At 35.9% G+C, this 12,634-nt stretch overlaps 1 protein-coding gene across 3 annotated transcripts in view; it reads right to left on the reverse strand.

Moving 5' to 3' along the window:
- The window catches only part of LOC149182524 (agamous-like MADS-box protein AGL11), an 86,516-nt gene that overhangs the window by 45,353 nt on the left and 28,529 nt on the right, over positions 1-12,634 (reverse strand). For 2 of the 3 annotated variants that reach the window (XM_089418590.1, XM_089418588.1), the window contains exon 2: positions 3,444-3,528. In XM_089418590.1, coding sequence (XP_089274716.1) covers positions 3,444-3,528 — 85 coding nt within the window. The remainder of the gene's footprint in view (positions 1-3,443; positions 3,529-12,634) is intronic. The other variant, XM_089418589.1, reaches the window with a different exon arrangement.

Below are 12,634 nucleotides of genomic sequence, written 5' to 3' on the forward strand. Positions count from 1 at the left end.
ATGCTTACAGAAATCTAACTTTCCAGACTTTAGATTTGGAAGTAACTTGCGATCAGCCAAAACTTTTAACCCTCTTTCACTCATATGCCCCAATCTTTGATGCCATAAGTGAATGGAACTACTGTCATGTTTAGACACCGTAGACACATGACCTGACCCTGTACTTCCTTCTAACTAAAATAGATTTCCTACCTTCTTAGCTTTCATAACTAGTAAAATACCTTTGTAAATTTTCATTACTCCACCTTGAATTACAGTTTTATATCCATTTGAATCAAGTGCTCCTAATGAAATCAAATTTTTCCTTAAATCTGGTACATGCCTCACATCAGTTAACATTTTAGTTGTCCTATCAAACATTTGCAGTCGTATACTCCCAATTCCCACAATATTACATGTTACATCATTACCCATGTACACAACACCATCATCAATTGATTTATATATCTTAAACCAGTCTTTATGAATACACATGTGGTTTGACGCACCGGAATTTAACAACCAATGTTTACCATGATTTGACACATTAACTGATAATACTTCATCACTCATACCTGAACCAGATGTCGAACCTGTATCTCTTGTATTTGCTTCCTTCTCTATCGAAGAATCTGCTTTAGAAGTTTGTTGTTGTCACTTCTAGCAGTCCTTCTTTAAATGCCCTGATTTGCCACAAAACCAACAATTTACCTTACTCTTCTTCCCTTTTGACTTTGAACGTGAGTCGCTCGGCCTACTGGAGCATCTTTCTTTCAAACGACCTCTAACCATCATAGCTTCGGATGTAGAGGTTTCTGAATGCGACCTTCTCCTTGTTTCTTCCGATAATAAAGATGCAACTACATCATCAAACTCAATAGTTTCTGATGAACTAAGACTTATAGAAGTAACAAAATGATCCCATGATTCGGGCAATGAGCACAATAAACTAATAGCTTTATCCTCGGATTGAATTTTTACTTCTATACTTTGTAATTGCGCCAGAAGAGTATTAAAAACATTTAAATGATGAGCAATCGATGTACCTTCCTTCATTTGCAAACTGTACAACTGTCACTTCAGGAGAATCCTATTGGTTAACAATTTGGTCATGTACAGTTTCTCTAGTTTCGTCCACAAACCAGCAGCTGTTGTCTCCGACACGATACTAAACAGGACATCATCCGCCAGACACAGTCGAATAGCACTTATTGCTCTTTCATCCATCTCGGCCAACTCATTATCTGTGATGTTGTAAGGCTGTTTGGATTTTCCCAACAACGCCTTTGCCACACCATGTTGGACAAGCAAATCATACATCTTCACCTTCCATATCTCAAAATTATTCTTGCCATTAAACTTCTCGATTTCAAAATGGGCACTCCGAGTTTTTGCCATCTTGTATTAACCAAAAAACACAATAATCTCCAAAACCAACTATTAAAGACCATAAATTAAAAAACAATGTATATCTTAATTTTAAGCAACACTCCAAATTCGTGTTCCAACTAAACAATTTCCAGATTTATCTCTGATCTTTAAATAACAGAAGTTAATCTCAAAAGAAATGCCTATGCCATATAGTACACTGGCTTTGTTTTCAAAAAACAAACAATTTTCATTTGCTGTGCAAATTCCGCGCCAATGCCAAAATAAAAAACTCAGATTTTCTAGGCACACCACAAAACTGAACCTCAATCAAAATAATGCCAGTGCACCAGCAGCCATTCAATATGGTTTAACACAAATAATACTAATCATACGCAGCCCCACAGCCATGCCAACACGGTGTTTTTTTTTAGCGCACAGCAATATGGTTGTTTTGAGTGCACAACAATATGGTTTTTGTTGAGCGCACAGTGTTCAACACCAAACCGCACCAGAAAACATACACTTAAAATACCAACATACGCAGCTCAATGCAGCCCTTAAAAACAAAATTTCAGGCAACATACCATACAGCTGAACAGGAATATTGACCAGCGTGTAAATGGGGTATCGACCAACCTCAACGTAGCAGAAAAGTTAACGCACAGTGAAGACGTGACAGTAGCATCCATCATCTTTCGCTTTCACTGCTTTGTGGCATATATATTTGATGCTCATGCCGGTGAGGTCCACTGCTATGTTACCTCCACGCATGTTGGAAACAAGAGCTCCACGTAGATTGAAAAACGACCTCCACGCAGGTTCTCTGGTCTGTTGGCCGATTCACCTCTACGCATCCGCAGTTGGTCCACGCAGCAGTATGCAAACTCAGCACCCTCACGCTCACACGACGCCTCCAACTTGCTCTGATACCATTTGTTAGAGGCAAAGGTGTGCAACATACAAATAAACAATATACACAGCAAATAAATCATACACAGGAGACAACAGATTAACGTTGTTCACCCAACCAATCTGGGCTACGTCCACCAAACATAGGCATCGGCAATTCTTTATTATCAAACAGGGGATTACAAAATAATCAATTTCCTCACAAACTCTCATTCACCAATATTTGTACGGGCTTGTATTTTATAGCCAAGAGAATCTAACTAACTCATAAATCCTCTCACAACAAATATAGGATACATTAACTATTTCCCAATTACCTAGAACTAATCTAGCAACAAATTCCTATTGTTGTCACACATTAGAGATTTTTGTTTATTTTATGAAACAGAAAATCTCAACATTTTGTATATATCCATGACATTGTCATGCTCTTATATTTGTAAAAGTTGAAATATGGACTCAACAATTTTCATTTGTAGTGGTTTTATTTTATCACATACAATTTTAAAGTATAAATTTTATTCAATTAATATATTTTTATATTTTTAAGTGTTGTTATTGGACATCGGGTATGTTGTTAAAGGGATATTAAATTACTGGTTAAATTCCCCACCATTACTGAACTTCTCTCTATATATATGTTATATAATTTAGGTTATTTAATTTACATTAAAACTTAAATCAGGGATAAACATGATATTGCTGGGATTGGGAGAACCGTAAGATTATGCTTCTGGTAGAGACCTTTGGAACAACCAAAAATATAATCTAATGCTTCTTCGATGGTTTAGCGAAACAGAAAAACGACATATTTTCCTAACATATTATTTATTTTATTTTTATTTGTTCCAGTGCCTAAATATTGACATTGTTGCTTATTGTGTTGATGATTTAATTCTTACCAGTATTTCTTATTGACTAAACTTTAATATCCATTAATTCATATTAGCTGACACATAAATTTAGCAACAAAAGCAACGATGTGAAATATGTAAGATGCTGATTGGAATTAGAATTCATGAAGGAGCACAGGGATAGCATAAGCCTCAATACGACACGTTCTTTATCGGTTAACAATGCAATATCTTTTTATAAAAAGTAATCACTCTTATAACTGCTTCTTTCTTCATACTACACAACGGAGATTTCATTTTTCTACGATGATTGTAAACATAAGCACTTACCTCGGTCTTTTGAAGCGAGGAAGGCGTCGCGTTTGTGGTTGTTCCGTTTTGTATCGAGTATTTTGCCAGAATTGTGGCCACGCTTCTCACAAAAGGAAATTACATTTGAGCAATTTGTAAGTGTAAAAGGAAAAAGCATCGAAATATAATTCCCTCTTCAACCATATCTAAAAAATAAATATTCCAATTTATACTTTGAAAATCCATTTACTTGGAACAAAACATGAGGGATGGTACCTTAGGCTCTCGTTTATGAAATAATATAAAAACAAATATTCACGGTACTTCCATTGAAAGCCAGACTTTTAAGTGAACTTAGAGACACATAATGTTATAGTGAAAATAGAATTGATGAGATCTAAATTTGATGATATACTAGATGATAAAAATCGAGAAGGACACGAAGCGTTCTCATAGTCTAATAAATTTTGTGTTATAAAAATAAGAAAACCGAATACATGGCCCAAGGTGTCGCGAACACTTCAGGAGAAGGCCAATTGTTCTGGACACAGCACAAGAAAACTTAGCACTTGTTTGGACACAGCACAAGAAAACTTAGCACTTGTTTAGACGTCAGAGACAAAAAGAAAATGCCTTTGGAAGACATTATCCGTAACAGAAGGCATTATTATTGACACTTGACAGGAAAAATTAGTACCTCTTTAGGGATTAAATACCAGAGACAATACCGTCAGAAGATACCATGAATATCAGAAACTTTTTTTCTTAAAAGGGAAATACCTTTGGAAGACACTATCCGTAAGAGAAGGCATTATTATTGACACTTGGACATGAAAAAATAGTACTTCTTTAGGGATTACAGGCCAAAGGCAATATTGTTGGAAAAATACCATGAATATCAGAAACTTTTGTTTCTTAAAAGGTCCGTTGGTTTCGTTACAGTTCTGTTGGTTTGTGGATTTCTGAAAGAACGTACACAGTGACAAAGCAAGTACATTACTAACAAAAAACCAGACATGATTTTATAAACGATTGACATACCAAAGCCAAGGAGAATTACCAATATGCAGCTACAAGTACCTGATTGTTCGTCTCTTCTATCCTTGATCATCTACATTTATACAAAAAACAATGTCGGTTAATTGCTTCTTTAGGTTGAAAGTGTTATGGCAGTGTTGCCCTTTAGAATTTGATCAAGTTGAGGCGGTGTGAGATGGTGTGAGGCCGTGTGAGATAGTGTGCTGGTGAATGATTTATTTGATAGACATGCGTAATTATCTCCAACAGTCTCATAATTATCTCCAACACTCCCCTTTACTTCACATCAGGGTTTGTGTTGGATTTTTTTTTCCTTTTCCTCCAAATCATGTATCCTCTAAATTTCTTCATCTTTGTGTTTTGTCTATAACCTACAAACTTTGAGTTTCTTCATTTGTTGTTGCACCTCTTCCATTATTAAATCTATGTTTATCGTGAAAACATAGAAAATCATTTTAGGTTATCCATAGATGTCTTCTAGTTCTTCAAAAATCTACTTGTATGTGGATTGTTGCCACATGCCATCTCATATAATTTGATCTTTATCATCAATATTTTGATTATCAATTTGATGCAACATAAATCCCTAGTAAAATTTTATCTTTTCAAGACTCCAGTACACGAAAATTTCATTGACATTTTCATCTTCTACATCGTTTTGTTGTCTTCAACATTCATTGTTGCAACTTCTATGCAGACTTCATCAAAACATCGTGTTTCAAGCCATGCTTTAAGGGAGCTTATTTCTTCTTTAAAAAAATTGTTTCTTCATGGTTGTTTCTAACCTCTACACACACAAAATAAATGTTAAGTTTATATGAAAAACATCTTCATAACCATATTGAGTCTATTCATTCTGCTATGCAATGAGAGTTTTCTTCTCTTGTGCTTTCTTCTCTAACTCTCTCGTGCCTTTCTCAGCTTCTGTCATTGCATCATAATCTTTATTTTCCACTTCTTTATTCACCTTTGTTACTGCAAGTTGTTATCCTCTTGGTATCGAGACACAAGTGGGGTTATCTCGCCGAATAACAACATATCAATAAGACGTTTTTGTTACATCATATGCAACCACTCATCGCTAGTTAATTCTTCTTCATCAAATTTAACGTCAGCAATTTCAATTACTAGAGCCACCAAACAAATTATTTCTCCAATGACAACTTTATCTATGACAAAATCAACTCATCTAGGTAACACACCATCATTTTCATCCACATTCAAGTGGGATTTATCAAACTCTTCAACTTTCTATAAATCTACTACTATAGAACCACCTTCTTTTTCATCTTCAAGCACTACTATAGTAGGTCATACAACACTACTATCCTTGACTTGATTACCCCCCCTTACACCAAAATTCCTCTCAAGGATATCCCAAGCCTCCTTCGTTGTCTTTGCATCTACAATGAGAGGAAGGATGTTGTCATCTACACATTTCTTTATGCATTTTAATGTTAAGACATTCTTTTTCCTTTTGGCTTCCAACTCTCTCAAATAGACTTCAAACAACTCTTGTTGTTGTTTTGACTTTCTCAACCTCTTGGCTTTTCTCATTTATTTCATTGACGCATACTTTAGAAGGTTCACCAAGCAATGAGTTACAACTCTTGCATAAATCTTCGATATTCGATACTAGTTGATGAAGACAATATCATAAATACACTAGATAGAAACTCACTCTTCTAGACACACTTCATGCAAGAAGCTCCATGCAACAAAGTTCACTAGTTCACTATTGTATGCACATGTCCTCAATTTTTAGCATATACAACAATCACTCCTCTACAACAGATCGTGCACTTCAACATTAAACTCACAAAAGTTACACATGCAAGCTCATTTAGAGTAGCAAAGAATATGCCTCAACAATATTCTCTTCGATACGTTCGTAGCTACTACTCTTCGATACAATCTTCTTCTCCTTAAGGTCTAGCTACTACTAAGTAACAAGGGAGATATTTTTGGACCTTAATCATTCTGACGAATGAGAGAGATTTCAAACCACTACTACATAAGGAGGTGTATAAGTGTTTTAAAATTTGAATTATTTATTTCCAACATATGTACTTTGGAAGATATTTCCATGCTTTTTTGAAAATTGACTTCATTTGGAATTCTCCAAGATAGTTTTCTTCCAAAGAAATAAAGAAATTGGATAGGTGAGAGGGCCATACTAGCATAAGAAAAAGATCACGGAGAGCATAATCCAAACCTTTTTGAAGAATGGGAATCAAGAGAAGATGTGGGTAAAGACCAAAGAATCCTGCTCTTCTGAATATATTCTACTATTAAAAAAAAATTATGGGTAAGATTTTAACAGAAAGTATTGATCTTGAAGAGGCCATATATATTTCAAATATTTGTTTGAATACTTTATTTTTGGAGGGGCCCATTAGCAAATAGGAGGGATAGAGAGCCTTTTAGAACTAAGTAGACGAAGGTTGTCCAATCTCTAGCATCATCATCAATTCTACTCATGAGAGAACATAGAAAGAGGAGGACGTATACTCATTTGGGAGTGTAATATGCCTCATTATAACTCATTATAGCTTTTATAAATCTTTGAAAATTGTCTATATGGAATCAACTTTATAATTCTAGAAACTTTATGTGAAGGAGCTTTACCCCTCTAGCACATATGGAAACATGGTTATTAGCTCTTATGAATTTGGCTATGGCTTAAGTTACAATGTTATTACTATTGGGTGCACGAATTGTGGTTAGGCAGAATCCTTCAACACTTAATTGTCAACACGGGGGGTTTCGTAAACTTAGAGGCGAAGCATAGGAAATGCCAAAAGTGATATGAAATTTTCTTAACTCTATTCCTACTTCCCTAATTACAACCTTGCAAAATCGAAAAAAAAACATCACCCTATAATTTACACCAAAGAAATTCTAGTGATGGAATGTGAAAGAAAGTACTTTTGTGGAGAAATAAATGAAAGGAACTTTCAAACTCTTATAAGAAATCCTGACTAATTGAAATGGAAATCTATGTCCATCTTTGGTACATTTGGATGTCATATTAACAATTGGACCCTTGAAGACGTTTGACTTCTCTATAGATCCTTCTCCCTACACTAAGTTGTTATTCGTGTACTCTTGCAATATTCTTGCACTAGTACCGGAAAAAAGTTTATTTTATACTTGTATTGAGGATTTATGTCCTCATGTAGGAGCTATAAGCCTCAGGATTAGAGCACTCTCTTCCTATATCAGGATATTTATTCCTGTTCCAGAAACAGAGATTCCTGCACCAAATTCTCAAGATTTCTTTCATAAAAGAATAAAGAGTGTGTTAACTTAAGGAAAGAATTTACAAAGGTGAACAAAACTTTGAAATAGCTTCCACAAGCAGAAATATGCTTCAACACAACTTAACTTCAAAATGAGAATTAACTTCTAAAGTCAAAGCACACTTTTCTTTAATGAAGGAACTCTTTCATGCAACTAAGGAAATCATCTTAATTGTGACAATAGGATTTAACCCTCTAATAGTTATTCACACAAATCTGATCTACCTTTTTCAACCTTCTTAATTCAGAAAGGTTCACTTTGAAATTAAATATGAAGTTCGGTCCTTGCCTTAAAAGTATACAATGCAGGTAGAGATTAATGCATTATAACAACGTTCATTCTTTAATTACCAAAGAATAGTTAATTCAAGATATACATGATAATTCTAAAAGATGAACACTCACTTGCAGGAACGCGTTAAGACTATTATAATAGAAAAGAACAAAAGACTCTTCCTATAATGAACCAAAGAAATCGACTGTAGAACTGTAAATGAACTAGTGTAGGAAAAACGTGCTTGCATGATCCAGGCAGAAATAATACTAAGATTTAAAGAGAAGAAATTACAAAAGGGTAAGATCAAACTTAGTTAAGCATCCACAACACAAATTCGTCACACATTGCTTATAAATGAAATCGAACCTAAACTTTGTGAAAGAATGAAACCATTTGCTTAATTCACACCTTGCATTAAAATGAAATCAACACGCCTTTAACGAGAAAGGAGAATGCGAGGGAGAACGAGTTGGGTTGGTTAGGCCCTGGCCAACCAACTCATTTCCTTGTTTAGGAAACTTGGAAACTCAGTTCTCAATGATGCATCAACACAAAATTAAAACACACGATTGAAATAACATGGCACAGTCCCTTTATATTACATTTCAGAATCAACAAATGTTTATGATGAAATCGAATCCCTACCATTTTCTATCGGAATCCTACATTATATACATCCCTTCAGACCTACGGCCATAACCAAATTACATTCATTGTTGCAATCTAAGCCTTTTAGCTTTAACAAAATAACAACAATATTACATGCTAAGCCTTTTGGCTGTAACAAAATGCTAAACTTGAGCATTTGACCAGCGACCTAATCTGTTATGAAACCAGCTCACAAAAAGATAGAAAAGAGAGATCCACGCCTTAGAATTCAGCCTCTTCGAGGGGGCAACCTCCTTTACATTACATAAATGAACAATTCTTGGATGATACAAATGACAAAACCTCCTTTCTATATATAGGAGTCTAGGGAGTCACAATATAATCCAGCCAACCTAACAATAATAATATAAAGCCACAAAAATAACAATAGAGGGATTCTATGGGGCACAGAAATAACAATATGGGGGTAATCGGGGCACAACAATATAAATAAGGGGTATAACTACAATAGTAATGGGGTAATCACTAGTATTATAGGGACCCAACATGCCCCTCTCCTTCAAAAAAGTGTTGTCCTCAACGCTTGAGTAGTTCTGGATACTTCTGCATAAAATTCTCATCGTCCCATGTGGAATCTTCAGTGGATAAGTTCTTCCACTTGATAAGATACTCTGAAATTGATCGATTTCGTAGCTGTCGAGTTCTTGTTTCTGTGACTGCTTCCAGTTCCAATATAATTTTTCCTTCTTCGTCAAGTTCTGGCAATATTGTTTGAATTGGGAGCTTGTCACCTATAACCTTCTTTAAACATGAAACATGGAAAACTGGGTGCAATCGAGAAGCTGCAGGAAGCTCCAATTTGTATGCCATAGTACCAATCTTTTGCAACACCTTGTAGGGACCATAATACTTTGGTGATAATTTATTATCCTTTTTAGCTTGCTTTAGGGACATTTGCTTATATGGTCGCAGCCGTAGGAATACCCAATCACCTACATCAAAACTTCTTTCACTGCGATGTTGATCTGCCTGTTGTTTCATTCTATTTTGTGCCAACACGAGGTTATCCTTTAAGAGTTGGAGGACTTGTTGTTGATGTTCGATGTGATGTTCCACTGCCTGAACCTTAGAATTTTCTCTTAAATATGATGTGATGGATGGTGGTTGATACCCATAAAGTGCCATAAATGGGGTCATTTTTGTTGCTGTATGGAAGGAAGTGTTATACCACCATTCAGCCAGAGGCAACCATTTGACCCATTGTGTCTGTTTATCAGATACAAAGCAACGAAGATATCCTTCCAAACATTTGTTTACTATCTCAGTTTGCCCATCAGATTGAGGATGATAAGATGAGCTATGAGCTAACTGAGTACCAAGACAAGAAAATAATTCCGTCCAAAAATTTCCAGTGAAAATGGGATCTCTGTCACTTACAATAATCTTTGGGTTTCCATGTAGCTTTTGAACTGTTTCCATAAATGCAGTAGAAACTGTACTAGCTTTAAATGGATGTGATAATGCACAAAAGTGTCCATACTTGGTAAGTCTGTCAACTACCACCATGATGACACTCTTTCCCTCAGACTTGGGTAAACCTGTGATAAAATCCATTGAAACCTCCTCCCAACATTGGCTTGGAATGGATAAAGGTTGTAATAGACTCGGTGTCTTAATTGTTTCAACTTTATTTTGCTGGCAAACCAAACATTCCGCCACAAACTTTTGAATATCTGATTTAAGGCCATCCCAAAAAAATTCCTTCTTAACCCTGTGGTAAGTTTTTAAAAATCCTGAGTGCCCTCCTAAGGGAGAAGTGTGCAATTCCATAAGAATCTTTTGTTTTAGCTGGGAATTCTTACAGAGGTATAAGCGATCTTTGTACCATAACGAATCATTTTTCCAGCTAAATGTATCAAAAGTACTGGAATCTTGTTGTAGCTTTCGAGTAAGTGCCCACACTTCTTCGTCATTCTTCCATTCCTCCCTTGCTTCGTTTATCCAATCTGGTTGGATAGTAGAAATGGCACACAAAAATGCTTCCACATCCTCATCCTTTCTTGAGAGTGCATCTGCCACCACATTTTGCTTCCCTTTTTTGTAGATGATTTCAAAGTCATAACCCAACATCTTTGTGACCCACTTTTGTTGCTCTTCAGAGGATAATCTTTGTTCTAAAAAGTATTTAAGGCTATCATGATCCGTTTTTACCTTGAAGTGTCTTCCCATTAGGTAGGGTCACCATTTCTTAAGTGCATGGAGTATTTCCAACATTTCCTTCTCATAGATAGCTTTGCTTAAAAACTTTCCCTTGATTGGACAACTTTCAAAAGCAATGGGTCTTTCATCTTGCATTAGAACAACACCAATTCCATTTCCTGAAGCATCACATTCCACAATAAAGGTTTTTGTGAAGTTCGGTGTAGCTAAGACCGGTGCTTGGCACATTGCCTCTTTAAGATGTTCAAAGGCCTTTGTTGCTTTCGGAGTCCATGCAAATGAATCTTTCTTCAATAATGTTGTTAGAGGTGCTGCTATTCTCCCATAATTCTTAACAAACTTGCGATAATACCCTGTCAACCCAAGAAATCCTCACAGATGCTTTATGGATGTGGGGATTTTCCATTCCTTAATGGCTTTAATTTTGCTAGGGTCTACCTTAACTCCTTCATGAGATACAATATGACCCAAATATTCCACCTCTTGGACTCCAAAGAAACATTTGGATCTTTTTGCATATAATTGTTTCTCCTCCAATAGTTGTAGCACCCTGTCAACATGTTCAACATGATCCTTCCAAGACTTGCTGTAGATTAGTATATCATCAAAAAATACTAACACAAATTTTCTAAGGAATGGTTTGAAAATTGAATTCATCAAACCTTGAAATGTTGAAGGTGCATTGGTAAGGCCAAAAGGCATGACCAAAAATTCATAATGACCCTCATGAGTTCTAAATGCCGTTTTCGGAATGTCTTCAACCTTCATTCTGATTTGATGATATCCCGAACGAAGATCCAACTTGGTGAAGTAAATTGATCCATGCAATTCATCCAGTAATTCATCAATAACAGGAATGGGGAACTTATCTTTAATAGTGAGCTTGTTGAGCTCCCTATAATCTGGACACATGCGCCATGATCCATCCTTCTTGTGCACCAATACTACTGGAGCTGAGAAAGAACTTTGACTCGGTTGAATTATACCAGCCTCTAGCATTTCTGCAACCATACGTTCAATTTCACTTTTTTGGACATAGGGATATCTGTACGGCCTGATGTTTGGAGGAACACTTCCTGGAATCAGATGAATAGCATGATCATGATCACGCATAGGTGGGAGACCCTTGGGAGTCTCAAATACCTTGGAATGATTGTCCAAGACTTTTTGGAGATCTGGAGAAATAGATGATTCCAATGTGGAAACATCTAGCGAGCATAATTGTGCAATTACACCTCTTTGCTCCTTTTTTAGAAGCTTTGTCATACCATGAGAGCTGATTATCTTTCCTGGTTTCCCTGCAATACCCCTTAATTCAACTTCCTTTCCTTCCGTAGAAAATTTGATGAAAAGTTCTTGAAAATTAAAAGCTATTGTACCCAAGGATTGTAGCCATTGGACTCCTAATACAACATCCGCACCTCCCATTGGAATGGAAAGCATTGGGCTAGTCAATACATATTCTCCCATGGATAGCTTGATATTATGGCACTTTCCAGAGCAATTTATTGTTCCTCCATTTGCAATCATCACTTGACACTCTAGTGCTGGATATAGGAAGAAATTCAATTCTTTTGCTACCCTACAATGAATAAAATTGTGGGTGCTTCCTGAATCAATCAACACTATTACCTTTTTCTTCTTGATTTGTCCTTCTATCTTGATGGTTTGAGGAGTGGTAATTCCTGCCAATGCATTACAAGATATGGTCGGATTTATTTGTTCTTCATCTAGGCTTTGTTCTTGAAGTATATCTTCTTCTTTTGACCTTTCTTGCTCCTTTT

This window comes from Pinus tabuliformis, chromosome 3_2 (genome assembly GCF_031772625.1).
Source record: "Pinus tabuliformis cultivar Carrire ecotype Pingquan chromosome 3_2, CPIR1, whole genome shotgun sequence".
Taxonomy (NCBI): Eukaryota; Viridiplantae; Streptophyta; class Pinopsida; order Pinales; family Pinaceae; genus Pinus; species Pinus tabuliformis.